Raw genomic sequence first — 17,587 nt, 5'->3', positions numbered from 1 at the left:
GATTATAAACATACGGAAAGTTTTGATAGAATTTACCAAGTACGTTCGAGAAAATTGCTATGATATTTAATGCTTCAGTTACTTTGTAATAAAAAAACTCTGATTACAGGTTTCATGATCTCAAACATTTGAATCAATTAACTCCTCAGAGGAAAAACATTCTATCAAATTCAGGAATAATCGGAATGTAATTTTAGTTATCGTCAATATTTGTATAATAATCGCCTGATTGAAGAACATGAACGCATACAGTGATTAAAGAGTGTGAACAATTAAAATTGGGTTAATTTTGTCAAAGGTTTCTGTTTAAAAGTAATTAGTTTACAATATTTGCAACGAAAATTTACAAAATTTTTGTACCTAATTTATTGCCTACTAATAATTATCACGAAGGTTTAAATGGGTCATTGGCTGCTTATTGACGCATTTTACACTCACAAGTGATACTTGTATCGAGTTCGATGTAAGGGAAGTTTAATGTATTCATCGAATCATTGTTTTGAGCTTTTCCAGACCCTCAACCGGCTGCAAGCTGAATCACACTGAGTACAGATGTAAAAAATCCCACTTGAGACTATTCAAGTGTGAATGTCACTGCAGTTGCTTATATATCTATGTATTTATATATATATGCTGGTAGTTGTTGGGTATTGAGGTATATGAAGTACTTTCCATTGTTTCGTTCAAGTCATTCAGATTTACAAGTGCGGTATAGATTGTAAGTCCCCTTTGTTTTCACCAGATGGCTTAAAATGTACATCACCGAGTCATTCTGCATGACAAATAATCGCTGTTTTAATCTTCGCTTTTACTGTTAAATATTTAAGTATTATTTACAAAAATAAGAAGATTTTAATTTTTATGCGTTCGATTTAAGTAAAAAATAGTTTGAAGAGCTTTCTAAGAGAAAAATCAAACTAAGAAGTAAAAGATAATCTTCAGTGAGTTTTAAATAAAAATAGAGATGTTGGAAAATTTTTATATTTTTTTTGTTTAAAAATATTGAAGATTTCTTTTTTTTTTTTTTTTTTTTCAAAATAATAAAATTTAAAAAATTTAACGGTCATTTGTATTCCGAACTGCAAACGAGTAAAAGGAAGAAAAAAAATCTAAATAAAAGTAAAGTTAAATAAAATAAAGGTAAATTGAAACAAAAAATAATAATAAAAAATAACCTTATCACAACTTGAGATGAGCGTGTACTCTCGTAGTAACTGAAGGCAAATGAAACTGGTACACCGAATGGAGAGGGCGGAATGAGTCATAGTCATAGTCATAGTTATAGAAAAAAGTACGAGCTCAAAAAGAGCACAAGCGAGAGAGATCCAACCAGGAGTTTTAAAAGTTCATGTCGGCTTTTATATGTTAGATAGAAAAAAAGGGTTATAAAATGCTTTTACGCAAGTTTTCTTTCAACTTTAAATTTCATATACATATATGTATGTATTGTTACTTTTTTTATCACTCACCTGGTGTAATGACATTGTTACACACTTTTTTCATAAAATTTTTCATCTCAGTATTAATTTTTTTTTTTTTAATTTTTAATAATTAAATTAAATAATTTGAAGTGCAGTAATTTTTGCCTTTTTGCTTTCAATACTTTGAAAAAAACCGCGCTTTTGACATCAAAAACGCCATTTTCAAGATGAAAGTTCGAAAGTTATGCTATGTTATTGAATTTTTATAAATATTAAGAAATATATTCATGAAAATTGAATTAATAGACTTGTATGATGTTTATTTATATTTTTTAAGGATATATAAACAAAAACTTTGACAAATCGATAAAAAATATTGACAATAAAATTAATAAAAAATAAATTATTAGAATTGTATATTTTTTTATACGTTTAATATTAATTTTGTAGAAAAATTGACGCTTTGAACATCAAAAACGCCATTTTCAAGATGGAAGTTGTAGCTTCTTTTATTAAATTTTAAAAAATATTGACAATAAAATTAAAAAAAAAATTTTATTATTGGAATTGTAGCTTTTTTCATACTCCTAATAATAATTTTATAAAAAAAATTCATGTTTTTAACATGAAAAACATTATTTTCAAGCTGGAAGCTTTGTTGTCAATTTTTAAAAAATATTGAATGTAAAACTCAGAAAAATTCAATTATTAGACTTCTGGAATGTTATTATAAATTTTAAAATATTATTTTATAAAAAAAACCGCGCTTTTAACATAAGAAACGTCATTTTCAAGTATAGTAAGAGTTCTGACGTCATTTAGTGGCGCCACCTCTCGAAACTCTCGAGAACTAATCCCCAAATGAGCAGCTCGATCACTAAAACCTTATAACTTTTCCTTGCTTCATAAATTTTATAATTCTATTATTTAAAACACTGTCTACTTCGACAGAACGTCCGTATAAATGAAATTATAGATGTAAAACTATAAATAAAACACAACCGGACATATTTTGGTGAAAACCCGCCGTAATAAATACTACCAGCGTTACTAAATTATAAATCCAACCGCATTTGTATTGAAAACTACAGACATTTATACTATTAATGTACTTCACATGTACAATTTATAACGCATTGTAATAATTTATGACGTACTACCTTTCGAAACGCCATTAATGTTAATCACATTTTCATTTCAAAGAAAAACACAGTAATAAAATAACATTTCATTTTCTCCGTTTAATCCCAGAACTTTTTTTCTTTTATTTCACAAGCGTTGAAAATCACGTGAAAAAGTAAAAATATTTCTCTATAATCCCGTCAACTCTAATTACCCGCATAAATATTTTTTTTTCTAATTTATTTTTAACTTTTTATACTCTTATTATTGTGTTGCCTTTTTTTTTTTTATTTTTAAGTTTTATGATGAAAAAAGTTTATCAACTGTTTTAAAAGTAAATATCTTGGAAAGTAAACGAGACAAAAAATAACTAGTGAGGAATTATATTTCCTGGATTATTAAATCGTCGAGAAAAAAAAACAACTCAACGATTATTGCCATTATTGATTTTTTTATTTTAATAATGACGATCTTATTTGAAACTTATTCATCAAGACTTAATATGAGACATTGTGCACCGACTAAATTTTTTTTTTACTTTGAAAAATTCTAAATTTAAAAATTAAAAAATTAAAAAAATTTTGAATTTTACAGTTTACTTAAAAAAATTCTAAAAATTATCAGACGTCTCTCAACTTTACTGTCATTATTTTTTTATAATTCACTTATTGAAAAGAAAGAGGGCGTTCAATTTGTACGAAAAAAAAAAATATTAACCGCGGGAAAATTTAAACGAGATTTAAAATAAAATTGTAATTCTTGAATTTTTGGAAAAATTAGACGAAATTTGAACAAATATTTTTTTGGCAAGCTATGTAAATAAATCCCGACGTAAAACGTTGAAAATATTAAATTATTAATGTTACTACATTTAAATAAATTAAATTAATTACTTTAATGTCACTGAAATTAATTTTTATACGAGAATTTTTAATTGTGGATTAAATAAATTTTTATAGAGAGATTTTAGCAGTAGAATTAAAAAAAAATGTTGATGCAATTTTTTTTAAATATTGAAAATTTGTTCTATCAAACTAAAAAAAAACATTATCGCAGTTTAAAGAGGTAATGTGAGAAATAATTTCCTACTTTGAGCTTTACAATTAAGTATACTTATACTTATACACAGAAAAAAAAGTTGAGCCAAGAAAATATTTATTCTTCCTAATTATTTTCTTGAGCGAAAAAAAATTTTTTTTTCGAAAAGAAATTTCACTTATTCCAACAAAATTAATTCTCTTACTTTAAGAAATAAGTATCTTAAAGAAAATTTATTTAAGTCAAGAAAATGTTGTTTTGAGAAAATTCAGCCTCATGCTCCAAAAAATTAGATATAAAGATAGAAGTAAATTTTCATTAATATTTTTATTGATTAACAAGTTAAATGGGAAGATCAAATAATATTGAATCATTGAGCAGATAATTTCTTTCTTCCGACTATGAAAAATTAAAATAGCTCAAAATAAAATTAGTCGATCATTCTTCTAAATAGAGCTCCGTTTCTCCTACTTCCCCCGCCACTAATTTCGAGCTCTGCTACAAAGGATCCAAGCCAGATAAAAATATCATTAATTAAAAATTTACTCTAAAATCGGAGTGTAAATAAAAAAAATTTGGAAATCATTACTCGCTTTCAAACAAAAAATTAAACAAAATAAAATTATTGACATTGTAACTTTATCAGTATTTAATTACCGTGACACCCGACAGAAAGTTCAAAGCTTTGATCTCCTATATTCCCGTTTATTTTTTCATAGATGAAAATATCCGGGGTATAAAGGTGAAATATTGTATACAAATTCTGTCTTCTCTAATTACAAGAATTTTTTCAGCAACACGTTGTTGTTGATTTTTTTAATTTCGCGGAGAAAAATAAACCCGACATTTTATAGCGTTGAAATACTTTTAATAGAAACTAAAAAACAACAGCGAGTAAAATACTAGAGTGGTGTATTGTATGTTGTAGATTGTACCTTGTATATTGTATAATGATAAGAGAAAATGACAGGAAAAAGATTATAATGAATCGGTATATTGTAAAGCTTTTAATGCGTTACCGATCATTATCTACTTGTTCTTCTTTTTTATTGTCTTGGACACTATATATTAACTTTATTCATTTTTTCACCTTCAAGTAGAAAACATTTTTGACGATGGCTTAATCATTTCGAATTACAATCTACATTTAAAATTTTTTTTTTTTTTTTGTTTTTTTCAAGTTACAAATGCATTTTTTAAGTAACGTTACAAAAATTTATCTACGAAGATGCGCGCGCATCGCACCGGCCATTTTGTTTAAAAGCGCTTCATGGAGAGTTTAACGGAAAATTTAGATATTTTTTATCTTTTATCCAGATTTTGGTCAAATAAAATTTTTTTAATTTTAATTTCGACGACTTCAAAAGAGTCAATTTTTATGAATTTTTTTTCTGAGCATTTTTAAAAAATTTTTTTTTTTAATTTTTTTTTATTTATTCAATAATTTAGACCCTGAAGCCAAAGCTCCCTAAGGGCCTTACAATATATATACATTTGATTAATTTATTTATTTATTTTTTTTTTAACAGTTAGAATTTTTTTTTAACAATTAAAATTTTAACAATTTTCTCGCAATCAATTTTTCTGCAAGCGAAAAAAGGGTAAAATGATAATTTTTTTACAAGTTATACTGTACTAAGAAAAGCTCAGTGCGAAAAAAAAATTACAGTCTTAAATAAAAGCTCGAATATTGCAGAGTGGACAATTCTTAATTTATTTAATCTTCGAAGTGATTTAATTTATATTATTGGAAACAAACTTTGCCGAATGCGTATTCATCGGGATTTTAAAATAAATGCAAGCTTTTTCTTCTTTTAATATAAAAAATTGGATATTTTTTAAAAATTCGTATTAATATTTTTTTTTAAAGCTACAAGTGAGCTATTTTTTAATTGAATTTTTGTCTGTGTGGTTAAAAATATGCAAAAATTGATGAAGACCTTCTTTATAAATAATTTAATATTCTAAAAAATATCTTTCATGATTTTTGGCCAAATTTTCAATATTTTAGCGGGAATTTCAAATTATAGTCTCAAAAATAATTTATCTGTTGATTTTAAAAGTAAAATTCTGACTCAATGCTTAGAGGTATAGAAAAATTGATGAAAATCTTTTCGATATAGAAAATATAATCGTCAACACAAGAAGTCTTATAATTTTTTTTTCCGTATTTTTAATATTTGAGCTAGAATTCCAATTTTTTAATTAAGAGATTTCAAAAGTTCGATAAAAAAAATTTCATCAAAATTTTTGGTAATTTGTAAACGAGTATTTTTTAATAGATTTTTACTATAACGATTTATTTGTCTTGAAATTAGAAAAGTTGCCATGAGTCAGTTAATTTAAATAAAATTTAAGTAATTTTTTTTAGTAATATTAATAATTTGTTATTTTTTCCTTTTTTTAGCCAAATAAAAATTTATTTAAAGGGTAAAAACTCGTTTCTCAAATAAAAATCCTCAAATAAAAACTTCTATCAAGAACTAAATTTTTTAGAGCAAGAGGCTAAAAAACAAGAAGATTTTCTTGGTTTAAATAAATTTTTTTGGATCAAGAAACGTATTTCTTAAGCAAGAGAATTAATTTTATTAGAATAAATGAAATTTCTTCTAAAAAAAAAATTTTTTTTTGGCTCAAGAAAATAATTAGGATGAAAAATAATTTCTTGGCTAAAGTGAATTTTTTTTTCTGTGTAATTTTAAAAATATATGAAATTTTTATGAAATTATCATTAATTGTGATTATTAACAGATTTTAATTATAACAATTAAATAGGGTGTCAATAATAGGAGCTTTCACCTGATAATTTTATTACTTTCTTAAAATCGTAATTTTCCAACTGTTTATTTCTTGTCTCTATCCATCTCTATTTAATCTCTCTCATCAACTAAAATGTTTTAATTTAAATACCATTGAAAAATAATTAAAACCCCTAAACCCAAGCAGCGGACAAAAATGCTGCCTTTTTTCTCGAAAAAAAAAAAAAAAAAAAAAAAAAAAAAATCTTTCCACAGCAAAGCAATATATGAACCCTTTGGAGTAATTTTTTCCAATGATATAATAGTTTCTCTTGGTTTATATGACCAAACAGGATCGTTGGAGCATTTCAAATGAAATTTCATAGTATGGACACGCGCATGGTTCCAGGCAACACGACAAGAACCCACGTAACATCTGCCGCTCGCATCGAGTTTTTGCAATAAACCTCCTCTCTATATACATATATGTACACACCCGCGCACGTATATGAAAATATATACACACATATTTTATTCCTTTTTATCTGGTACACACTCTTTACGCTCACAATACAGCTCACCCGGTCATTTTACTCTTCTTCTCACTAAAATTATACCAAACGATAGAATGAAGAGGTACCAAAAAAAAATGTTTGTTTTCTAAATAAAAAAAAAAACACTAAAAAATGAAAATGTCATCCTTGGCTGTTTTATAATTAATTATTAATAATTATAATTGTAAATCAACTTTCTATAAAATTTTTCCAGGTAATTAAAAAAATGCTGGACGTTTTAATTTAGAGTGAATTGATAAGATCTAGGATTATCAACAGGTCCACGTGGGGCTTGCGTATTCATTGGCAGACTTCCAAGGATTATCATTTTAAGAAATCCACAAGTTTTTTTTCTTTTGTTTCTTTGCCAACAGCGGGATTAATTTGAATATTTATGTAAGCTGATTGCGGGTCTTTTTGTATAATTACTTAAACTTATTCTATTCCTTTTTTTTCCGGCGGATTAATTTTAGGAAATTGTTTTAGTTTAACTACGACTTGTTCCGTACAATTCTCTTTCTTTTTTTTTTTTTTTTTTTTTTTTCAATTTAATTAATGTTACATAAAAAGATTAGTAACATTATTTAATTTTTTTTTATTTTATAATTAATAATATTTTTGCGATTAAATTTAAAATTTAAATTTTTATTTCAATTTTTACCGATTTTTTCTGATTTTTTTTTACATAATTTATCGAAAATTTGCCACTAAAACAAAATTTGGCAGTTTAATGTTGGCAATTGTACCGGAGATGACGTACATAGATGGCGCGTTAAAAAAGCGCGAAATTCAAAATGCTTTGAATGAAAAAAAATAGTTTTACATTTTGAAACACATCTAATGCAATTTAAAATGATTTTTTTTTTTTTAATTAATAATTCTAAATTACGATAAAATCAACAATAAATTTTTTTCCAAATAAATTATGTTGAAAAAATTTTATTACAGAGAAATTAAAATTTTTTATCACTCCCAAGAAATTTTTTTTGCAAATAAATATTGAAAAAACTCTAATAAAATTTTCAATTTATTTCTAAACGAGGAAATTATGAGTCAAGCAATTTTTTTACAATTTCTGGCTCTAAAAAATTTTATTACACTAATTTACTTGTTTTAATACATATGTATAAAAATAGTCCATTGAAAAATCAATTTCCGACCACAAAATTCCGTTAATTATTGATAAAAACGGCAATAAAAAATTTATTTATTAAATTGCGCCAGATCACTTTAAACCCCAAGTTTGTATTAATAACACTTTTCATCACTTCTAAAAAATTAAAAAACAAATAATTACAACCAACAAAAAATCGAAAAAACATCACTGGACACTATTTATATTTCCATTAAATCAATGATAATATCAACAGGTATCTCCTGAAAATTATAAAAAATTTTAAACAAACACTTTTACGAAATAATTAATCCAATCCAAACTGTAAAAAATTCACGTCCACTTTTGTAAAATTGAAAATTACCAAAATTAAATTAATTTCTAAATACTAGAACTTACCTCCGGAAAATTGGGAAAACAACAATGAATTTATTCACAAATTTCATTCGATAAATATTTTCCCGATCGTATTTTCGGAATACGAAGAACTACAGAGCGCGATTCAACTCGTGAAAGTGTCGCGCCGCGACTGTATCACAATTGCAACCCTCTTGTGCACTTACCCTCTCGTAAACTCAGCTCTGATAATGGCGCGCCCCTCTACTGAGCCAGATCCAAAGTTTCTCTCGCTGCGCGAAGCCCCTCCATTTTCTTAGCGACAGATATAATGGCTTTTAAGTTGACTAAAGTTACTTTCAAAACCTATTATCAATTGCTATTGTCAATTACTTTATAGCTTGTTTGATTTGTTGCGTGAGGTGGGTAAAAAAAGAGGGAAAAATTCGGAATTGTTCAGATGAGTATAAAGAATTTTTTCGGTTGGGGGTTTTTAATTGAAATTGATTCTACTGTCGGTAAAGACGAAAACGATGTTTTTTTTTTTTTTTAGTATTTCATCGGAAAAATGACTGTAACTCTTAAAATATTTATTTTTTTCCCCTATCTCTTGTTGTTTCGTCAGAATTTGAATTTAAAGTTAAAAAATGCACCGAAAAGAGTAAACTGTAAAATTCACTCGGATTTTGGTTAATTTTTACAGTTTTAAACAGTAAAGCGGACATCGGGGTGGCAAAAATAAAAATATTACAGAACTTAACGTATAAATTGTAAAATCTACAATTTTTATAATTTAATATCGAAAATAAGTGATTAGTAGCTGTCACTAAATTAAATAACGACTCTCTCATCTTCAAAAATTACAGTTTCAATCAGTAAAAATTGCCGTTTCAATATACAGTCTATACTATGAGAAGAAGGGGAACTCAGATGAAGAGAAGGGCACAGAAAAAAAGAAAAATAGAAAATCATGAATTTGTGACTTAAAAATGAAGATAACTCCTAAAATATCAATTTTAAGAAAAAATGATAAGAGATCAAAATTATAGATCGAAAAATTTCCAATTAAAAACGTTAATGTTTTGTCGGGTTACCTCTGATATTTTAAGAAATATAATAATTAAAGGTTCTTATAAAGAAAAATAGAAAATTATAAACTAGTGATTGTTAAATTGGCGATAATTCTTAAAATATTGATTTTAGAAAAAAATGATAAGACACAAAAATTGAAGCTTAGAAAATTTCCCATAGATAATGTTAGTGTCTTATAAGGTTATCTTCAATATTTGAAGAGATACATAGTTTATAAAATTAAAATCTGATAATTTCTCGAAAAACTAATAAAAATATTCTGAGCAAACTTTAAATTTACTTTGTTCAATATTAAAACGTCAATGCTCGAGATTTAAGTAAATAGATTATAAATATAAATTTTTTAGTTGGTCCTCTGGTTATCAGGATCATAAAGTTGTATTACAGCTAGAGGATCTCTTTTTACACACATCCTTCAGCGTAAGTCATAAATTATGCATTACGGAACAATTTTCGCTGGCGCAACTTGTGCTCGGAAAACACCGAGTTTGTCAAACTGCCATCGGCTCTTTTTTGCCGTCCTATTATTCTATTACCTCCTTTAACTTTAATATATATATATATATATATATATATATATATATATATATATATATATATATATATATATATATATATATATATATGTATAGAAATTTATTTATTTATTTACCTTTATTTATTGCCATTATTATTTACGTTCTTAAGCAGAAAGACAAATACTTTTGAGCATTATTTTCCAGAAATCTTCTTTGTATCATACATTTATCAAAGTCCCTTATTCCGTAACAACAACCACAGTTGAGTGGCTTTGTTACAACCTCTATATAACTACAACCTACAACATATTCTTGTTCCACTATTGTACCAACAGTCTAACTGGAAAAAATTAAAAAACTAACGTCACTCTCCTGTTAGACACGCGTATACCGCAATGTCTATCCAGACACTTAAAATATTAAGGGAAATACTTTCAGTTACTTATTGCACGCCTCAAAAACTGTCTAATAAAAAATGACAGAAATTACCGGGCAAAAAAATTTATTTACTTCTACAAATTAAATTGTTCAAATTATTTTTAATTAAGATAGGAAATTTTGACGAATATTGGGAAGAATGAAAGTAAAAAAAAATTTTGACTCGAACCTTCTTTAAATTATTTTTCTATGAATTAATAATTTTTACTCTTTTGTACTGCAAAAAATAGAGACTTAAAACGAGTGAGTAAAATATCCGGGCAGCGCTTACACGCGCAAGAAAGTCACACTAGCGCCACCCGCGGGACGCCTTGGAACTATTTTTAGGTTCAAATAAAGATTTTGACTTGAAAAATATTTGAGTTTAGAGTTTTGATACTAAAATAAATTTTTACTTGGTGAAATAAGCTATAAATCTAAATTTACTAACAAATATTTCTAATAATTTATCTCTTTCTATAATTTACTTCTTATAATTTATCTCTTCTAATAAATAACTTTCGAATTATTCATTAGATCTTTAAAAAAATTTAACTGGAGCATTGGAGCAAATTTGAATAAATACACAGAAAAAAAGAGAAAAATTCTTAAACCAAGAACATTATTTTGAAGAGAGAAATTGTCTTGAATCAAGACGGAAAATTCTTGAATCAAGTAAAATTTCCTTAAATTAAGAAAAGTTTTCTTAAATCAAGAATTTTTCTCCTTAAATCAAGAATATTAAACTCTTCAAAAATATATAGTTGATTCAAGAACATTTTTTTTTCTCTGTAATACTCTGTTTATAAGTCTTGCTGTTAAATTCCGTCGTGAAAAGTTAAAAATAAATTATTAACGTTAAATTAATTAAAATTAATAACTTAAATGTTATTGAAATTAACTGACTTATAGTAATTTTAAAAATTTTTTAACCAATCAATTATTGTAAAGGGAATTTATAAATTTAAAAAATATAATGATGTAACATTTTTTATGTATTTTTTAATGCATTTTTTATGTATTAAAAATTTGTTCTATTAAATTTTTGAAATGTATAATTTAAAAAAAAAATTAAATTCTGGGTCAAGTATTGAAGATACAAAAAAAAAATTAAAAGCCTTTTTTCATCGACGATTATATTTTTTATCGAAAGATTCGTCTTCAATTTTTCCTTATTTTTAGCTGTTAATTAAAAATTGTAAATATTAAAAATAATTTTTTTTTCTACTCGATTTGAAAATAATTAAGAACTCTTTTCAAGAAGACTTTTTTTATAACATAAATAAAAATAACATCGGAGTGAATTTCAATCCCGAGGAATTCAACTCCCAAAAATCCTCCAGCCTATAAATTTTCTCCAGTATTCAAGCCAATTGATAAGCAATGTCATTCCTTAAATTACTTTACACGTCTCCAAAGGAGCCGATCGGTAATCTAGGCATCATCAAATTAATGTGTCCTTTGATCAAATCATCAGCCGTACAAGTGTCTTAGCAGCTTATACCGAGCTTTGACGGTACCGTGTACCAAACTGCAAATATGAGTTTAAGTGCATGAGCTTACTATAAGCTCTTCAACTTCATTGTTCCTTGTACGCTATTCTCTAGAGGTGCATTAAATATTAATATCGTTTCGATAATGCAATAATTGCTTCACTTTAATTCAATCTAGTCATTAAATTCATGAAACTCAATTTTATTCAAGAATTTTTAATTAAATATTGTTATTGTCTTACCTTCAATGGATCCGCCATGTTCTCTGTCCCTGATCCTCCATTTTATCCATTCTTGATAAGAAGAAAAATAAGACATCGAATTAAACTCAAACTGAAACAGAAATTATTTTTTATCAGATATTAATTCAAAATTTTTGCGGTTTAATAATCAATTTTATGAAAGCAAATATTTCTCTCGTAATCTTTTGATCCTTTTCAATAAATCCAGGCGTTATTAAATATAAATGGAAAAAAATATAAATAAAATGAAAACTCGCGTAATAAAAAATAGTGGGTACTAAATAAAAGCGGTTAGCCTGAGGCATTTAACTATCCATCGCTTAACAATGTCATAAAAATTGAAATTTTATATTTTAGTAAAACGTAAATCATGTTTGGTAGATTCTCGAATAAATCCACGGCAAAAGTTTTGAGGATTTATTTTTGGTCTGTGATTTTTATTTTCTAAATGGTTTTAATTAAATATAAAACAGTGCAATTATTTTTAATTTTATTTGGGCTCGAATGAAAAAAAGAAAAAATTTGTTACCGACTAAAGATGTTTTAAATCTACGTTACCGATCGACGATAAGATTTTAGGAATTGAGAGTTTCAAAATCAAGAAAATTTTTGGATCAATTTTACTAGCAGATTTTCAAAGAATATTTACTGTCATTTTTAAATAAATTGGTCGAAAATTAAATAAATATAAATTTTTATATTTATTAATCCGTATGACTGCCTTCAGAATTTTTAAAAAATTTTTTTTTCCACACAAAAAGGTTCTATTCTAATCAGTGAATTAATTAAATTATCAGTAAAAATGAATTTAATTAACGAAATTAATGACGAATAGAATGTGAAAATGCAAATTTAACAATATTAATTTTTCTATAGTTAAAAAAACAAAATAAATTATAATCTTGCCATTTATCCTGTCAATAAATGATACTGAAAGCAGCCAACAACTGTCAATTGTTAAAATTTTTTTTAAAAATTCACTGCAATAAAAAAAATTCCCGCTTATAATTTTTTTAAATTTTTACGTGCGGAAGTTTTTTATTAAATTTTTTTCATAGTAAATTAATTACTAAATTTTATTAAAATAAATTTATAAAATTTTATTAATAAAAAAATTTATAAAATTTATTAATAAAAAAATTTATTAAATTTTTTTTATTGTAAATTAATTACTAAAAAATTCTTAATGTCAGTTGTCTTCCAGGTCTTGTCAGTAATTAGTGCTTTTATCTGATACGGGGCCAGATACCCAGCCAGGATTAGCCAAAAGGACTTTCTAGGATCTTAAAACGTAAAAATCTGATAAAAATTTTCTATCCTAAAATCGGACGTGAATTAAAAACTTATTGTATTTTTTAAACTTATTTTTACAGAGTAAAACTAAAAATCTCTAAACTTCTTTTACTCTAAAAAAATGTACATCATAAATCCGGAATTTTAACTTCTATATGATGTTATACAAGCGAAAAAATATAAGTCGCAAGTTGACACGTAAATAGCTTCGTAAAAAGTTCGAAATATTAGACTCGAATTTCGAATCGAATAGTATTCGATTGAATTCGACTCGAAGACTATTCGCCCACCCCGATTAAATTCAGCTGAGGGTGTATATAAATAAACTCGACATAACATATATGTGTTGATGTTCGTGCTCACATTTGATGTGGAGTTTAGCTCAACTTTAAAACGAGTAGTATAGGACAATATAGAGAGCGACGCAAGTTGCAGGTCGTAGGTCAGAGGATATATAAAAGACAAAGAGAGAAGTTGAATGCGGTGGAGTTTCGTCTATCGTCTAGCCTTCTCTGTCTTTATCTCATTGATTCTATTGCGCTCCCGAGATTCTCAGTCACCACAAGCCGTGTCCCTCCGGGCTATCAACCACTGTATTCTGATAGCAATATTAAACTTATCCAATGCGACGCTGCCGAATGACTGACGCTTCAGGCGACCCTCAAATTTCTCAGCTCAGCTACATTCATTTTGACTCTGCTCCACACTACTCATTCTAGTTTTATGCTACTATTTGGCTTTGCTATTAACCTTTTCTTTAAAACAAATTTATTTAAAAAAAATTTCATTGAATTTATGATAATTCATAAATTATTCTTCAAGAAATTCTGATCAATTCATCCCGTGTAAAAAAAAATTGTCCTAAAATTGTCGTAAGCTTAGGATCCATCCTAAACGTGACACAATTTAGGACATTTTTATTACACCAAATCGAAATGAAATTTCGATTTTAGAAAAATATCGTCGCAATTACTCAGAAAAAATATTGTAAAAAGTACTTTTATGACAATTTTAGGACACTTTAATGATAATTTTAAAATACTTTTATGACAATTTTAGGATACTTTTAGGACAATTTAAAAATATTTTTATGAAAATTTTAAAACAATTTTGTGACAATTTTAGGACACTTTTATGACTACTTTAGGATACTTTTATGATATTTAAGTGTCCTAAAATTTCTTGAATGGGAAGACAAGAAAATTTACTTCCATCAAGAACTAAATTTATGGAGCAAGAGGCTCAATTTTCTCAAAACAAGAAAATTTTCTTGGTTTAAATAAATTTTCTTGGATCAAGATATGTATTTCTTAAAGCAAGAAAATTAATTTTGTTGGAATAAGTGAAATTTCTTTAAAAAAAAAAATTTTTTTTCACTCAAGAAAATAATTAGGAAGAAAAATATTTTCTTGGCTCAAGTGAATCTTTTCTTCTGAGTAGATTTGTTTCGAAATAGAAAAAATAAAAATAAAATTCAACCTAAATTTACTAAATAAAAATTAATTAATTCGGTAAATTAATATCTTTTACATAAAATTATTTTAGATTAATCAGAGTACATAAAAAAATTTTTTTTAATTAATAAGAATTAATTTTAATTAATTAATTCTTTTAATTAATTAATTAATTTTAAGAATAAAATCCCACTTACTATCTGATATGAAGCAATAAATATTTTCGAAAACAATTTGCGGAATGAAAGTGCTGTTGAACTATTCGTGGAGCCGTTTATTCACAAAAAAATAATGAAAAGCAGAAAAGGTACGAGAATAACCATTTATGAAAACTCGGTTAACTTCTTCGTTTTGAAGTTTCAACAAGCTTTCAGGCACTTGAAACAAAGAGGAAGAACTAATTTTCCAGCAATTCCACGATCTCTCTAATAAAGTTCACAGTCTGTACTTTTACCCGTTCCCGAGCCGCCTACTGCTGAAATCCTTTGAAACTATGCTAAATAGCCAGAAAAAAATTAACTATTTCATTTTCCTCATCTCAAAGCAGTCTGCCGTCGAATGTTTTAAAAAAATTTTATTTTTTGTTGTTTTTTTACTCTTAAGATAAGAATGATAATTATCAGTGTTGATAATTTCATCGAAAATCTAAGAAATTAACATGGCAGTCGCGTCGTTAAAAAAGAAATTTATTTTGCCGGGAGTAGAATTTTTTTAAGTCGGAATAAATTCAATAATACGACAAATTTTTTTTTTTTTTTTTTTTTTTTTTTTGTCGTTAGATACAAATAAGACAACTTACATACAACTAAGACACAAACAGTAGTTAAAAAAAGAAAACTAGAAAAAAAATTTTTTTAAAAAATTAAAAAGTAAGAAACAATTTTCTATGAGTTTAAAATAATAGAGTGATTAATAAAAAAAATTTATTTTATTGTAAAAAAGCAAGGGATACTTTTTTAAAATATTTTAAAAATGACTCTACTTAAATTAATATTTTTCAATAAAATATTTACAACAATTAACATCAAGCACCGCACACTTTTTTACTATAAAATTTATTATTTTGTTAATCACTGTATTCTTTAATTTTTTTAAACAATTATTTATTTTCTACTTTATAGTTCGATTGACCGTCAAAGTGTGAATTGACTTTTTCAAAAAATAATTTTTAAAATTGTGAAACGTAGGAAAGATCCCTAGTTGATCCTAACCTCAGCCATATGTTGGTCTCAAGAATTAAGCAATGGATGTCTCAGTAGACTTGTTAGTACTTGGCGCTGGGCACTACAGTGTCTTCGGATATAAAAAGCTTAAATCCTGAAGATCCTGGTCAGGATAATGGGACAAACTTATTAAATAATTGTACTGTCATCGGTTTTTGATAAGTTTGCAAAATTGTAATTTAATCCGACGGTTTGAAGTGCCCGAAAATCGAGTTCAAAGATCCCGTTGCATAAATAAATTCATAGATACATATAAAGCTAATAAAACGATGTTAAAAATAATTTTTGAAAAGAATTTCAAATACTGAGTACGAAAACGTGTAGGAAAACGTAAATAAAGGGGTATAACAAGCGAATAAAAGCAAATGATAAAGATATCAGGAGAAATGAATGGGAAGAATGAAAGATCACCGAGAGAGAAGGAGCTGATAAAAGTAGACAATAAAAGCAAGAAGGTGATAGGGGCGAAAAAAAAAAATTGAAATAAAAATAGCAGTGCAGTTGAAAAGAGAATTTTCTCTCGGCTCCATTCACGGGATCGGAAACAGTCTGAAATAAAAGCCTCCATACGACACAAAAGCTAAACGCATTTTTCTTACACACGATATCTCTGTCGAGAACTAGACTCTCTTGTTTGACTATGACGCGTCTCATGACGACATTTTATTTCTACGCCCCCATTATCGCTGGACGAAATCGCCGGAATTGAGGATGCACGTGTGTGTGTATAGATGAGATAAATAAAAAGCGCTGCAGATGGAGAAAAAAGATTAAATAGTGAATTTTTTGGCGAATTTCTATTGTTTAAATTTATATTCAAAAGGACTTTGTCGTTTGCAACTGGAAAGTTTGTTGACACAAAATTTATTCATTTTGTTGTCGATAAAAAGGGAGCAAATAGACAAATTAGTCAAAGGAATTTTCGTTTGATCAAGTGATGTGGATTTTTATCGTGCTAGAAAGAAAAAAATTCGAGAGTAAATATGGAATTTAATTAGAGTTAATGATTTTTTGGTAAAGTTTGTGTCGACAGTAAATTTTCACTAATAACTAATTCTATTTTGTAATTTTTTTTAATTATGCATTAAATTTCGGAAGAAAAAAAATTACTTACTTTAAGCTATAAAATTAAATTTAAAAAATAATTTTATTACAAATAAATTACAAGAAATTTATTTTACTTAGAATTTTATTTTAAAGCTCGTATAAATTTTCCCGCGGTTAATATTTCTTAAGAATTGAACGCCCTCTTTCGTTCCGATAAGTGAATCATAAAAAAATAACCAATTTAAAACTATTATTTTTATATGGCTGCACAAAGGACATTAAATTTATCCAATTGCCAACCGAAAAAAATTAATTATAATTAAACAAAACAATATTAAGCTTCAATTTTAATTCCACAACTTTCCACAAGGCAGATGAGGAGAGTAAAAAATAAATTGAGTTCAAAAATTGATTTTTTGAAAAGTTGTGCTTAATTCTACAAAAAAAAACTTTAAAAATACGCAGCATAAGCCATTTAAACGACT

At 26.4% G+C, this 17,587-nt stretch overlaps 1 protein-coding gene across 1 annotated transcript in view; it reads right to left on the bottom strand.

Annotated features, from left to right (window-relative positions):
* Dip-lambda (Dpr-interacting protein lambda) overlaps positions 1 to 17,587 on the bottom strand; it is a 135,762-nt gene that overhangs the window by 71,412 nt on the left and 46,763 nt on the right. The window contains exon 3 of the mRNA XM_074259430.1: positions 12,086 to 12,176. Within this exon, the coding sequence (XP_074115531.1) occupies positions 12,086 to 12,103 (18 nt within the window). The 5' untranslated portion in view covers positions 12,104 to 12,176. The remainder of the gene's footprint in view (positions 1 to 12,085; positions 12,177 to 17,587) is intronic.

This window comes from Cotesia typhae, unplaced genomic scaffold, assembly GCF_013202065.1.
Source record: "Cotesia typhae breed Kobodo isofemale line unplaced genomic scaffold, CoteBio_Ctyphae contig_20, whole genome shotgun sequence".
Classification (NCBI taxonomy): domain Eukaryota; kingdom Metazoa; phylum Arthropoda; class Insecta; order Hymenoptera; family Braconidae; genus Cotesia; species Cotesia typhae.
This window is presented reverse-complemented; position numbering and strand designations above follow the sequence as displayed.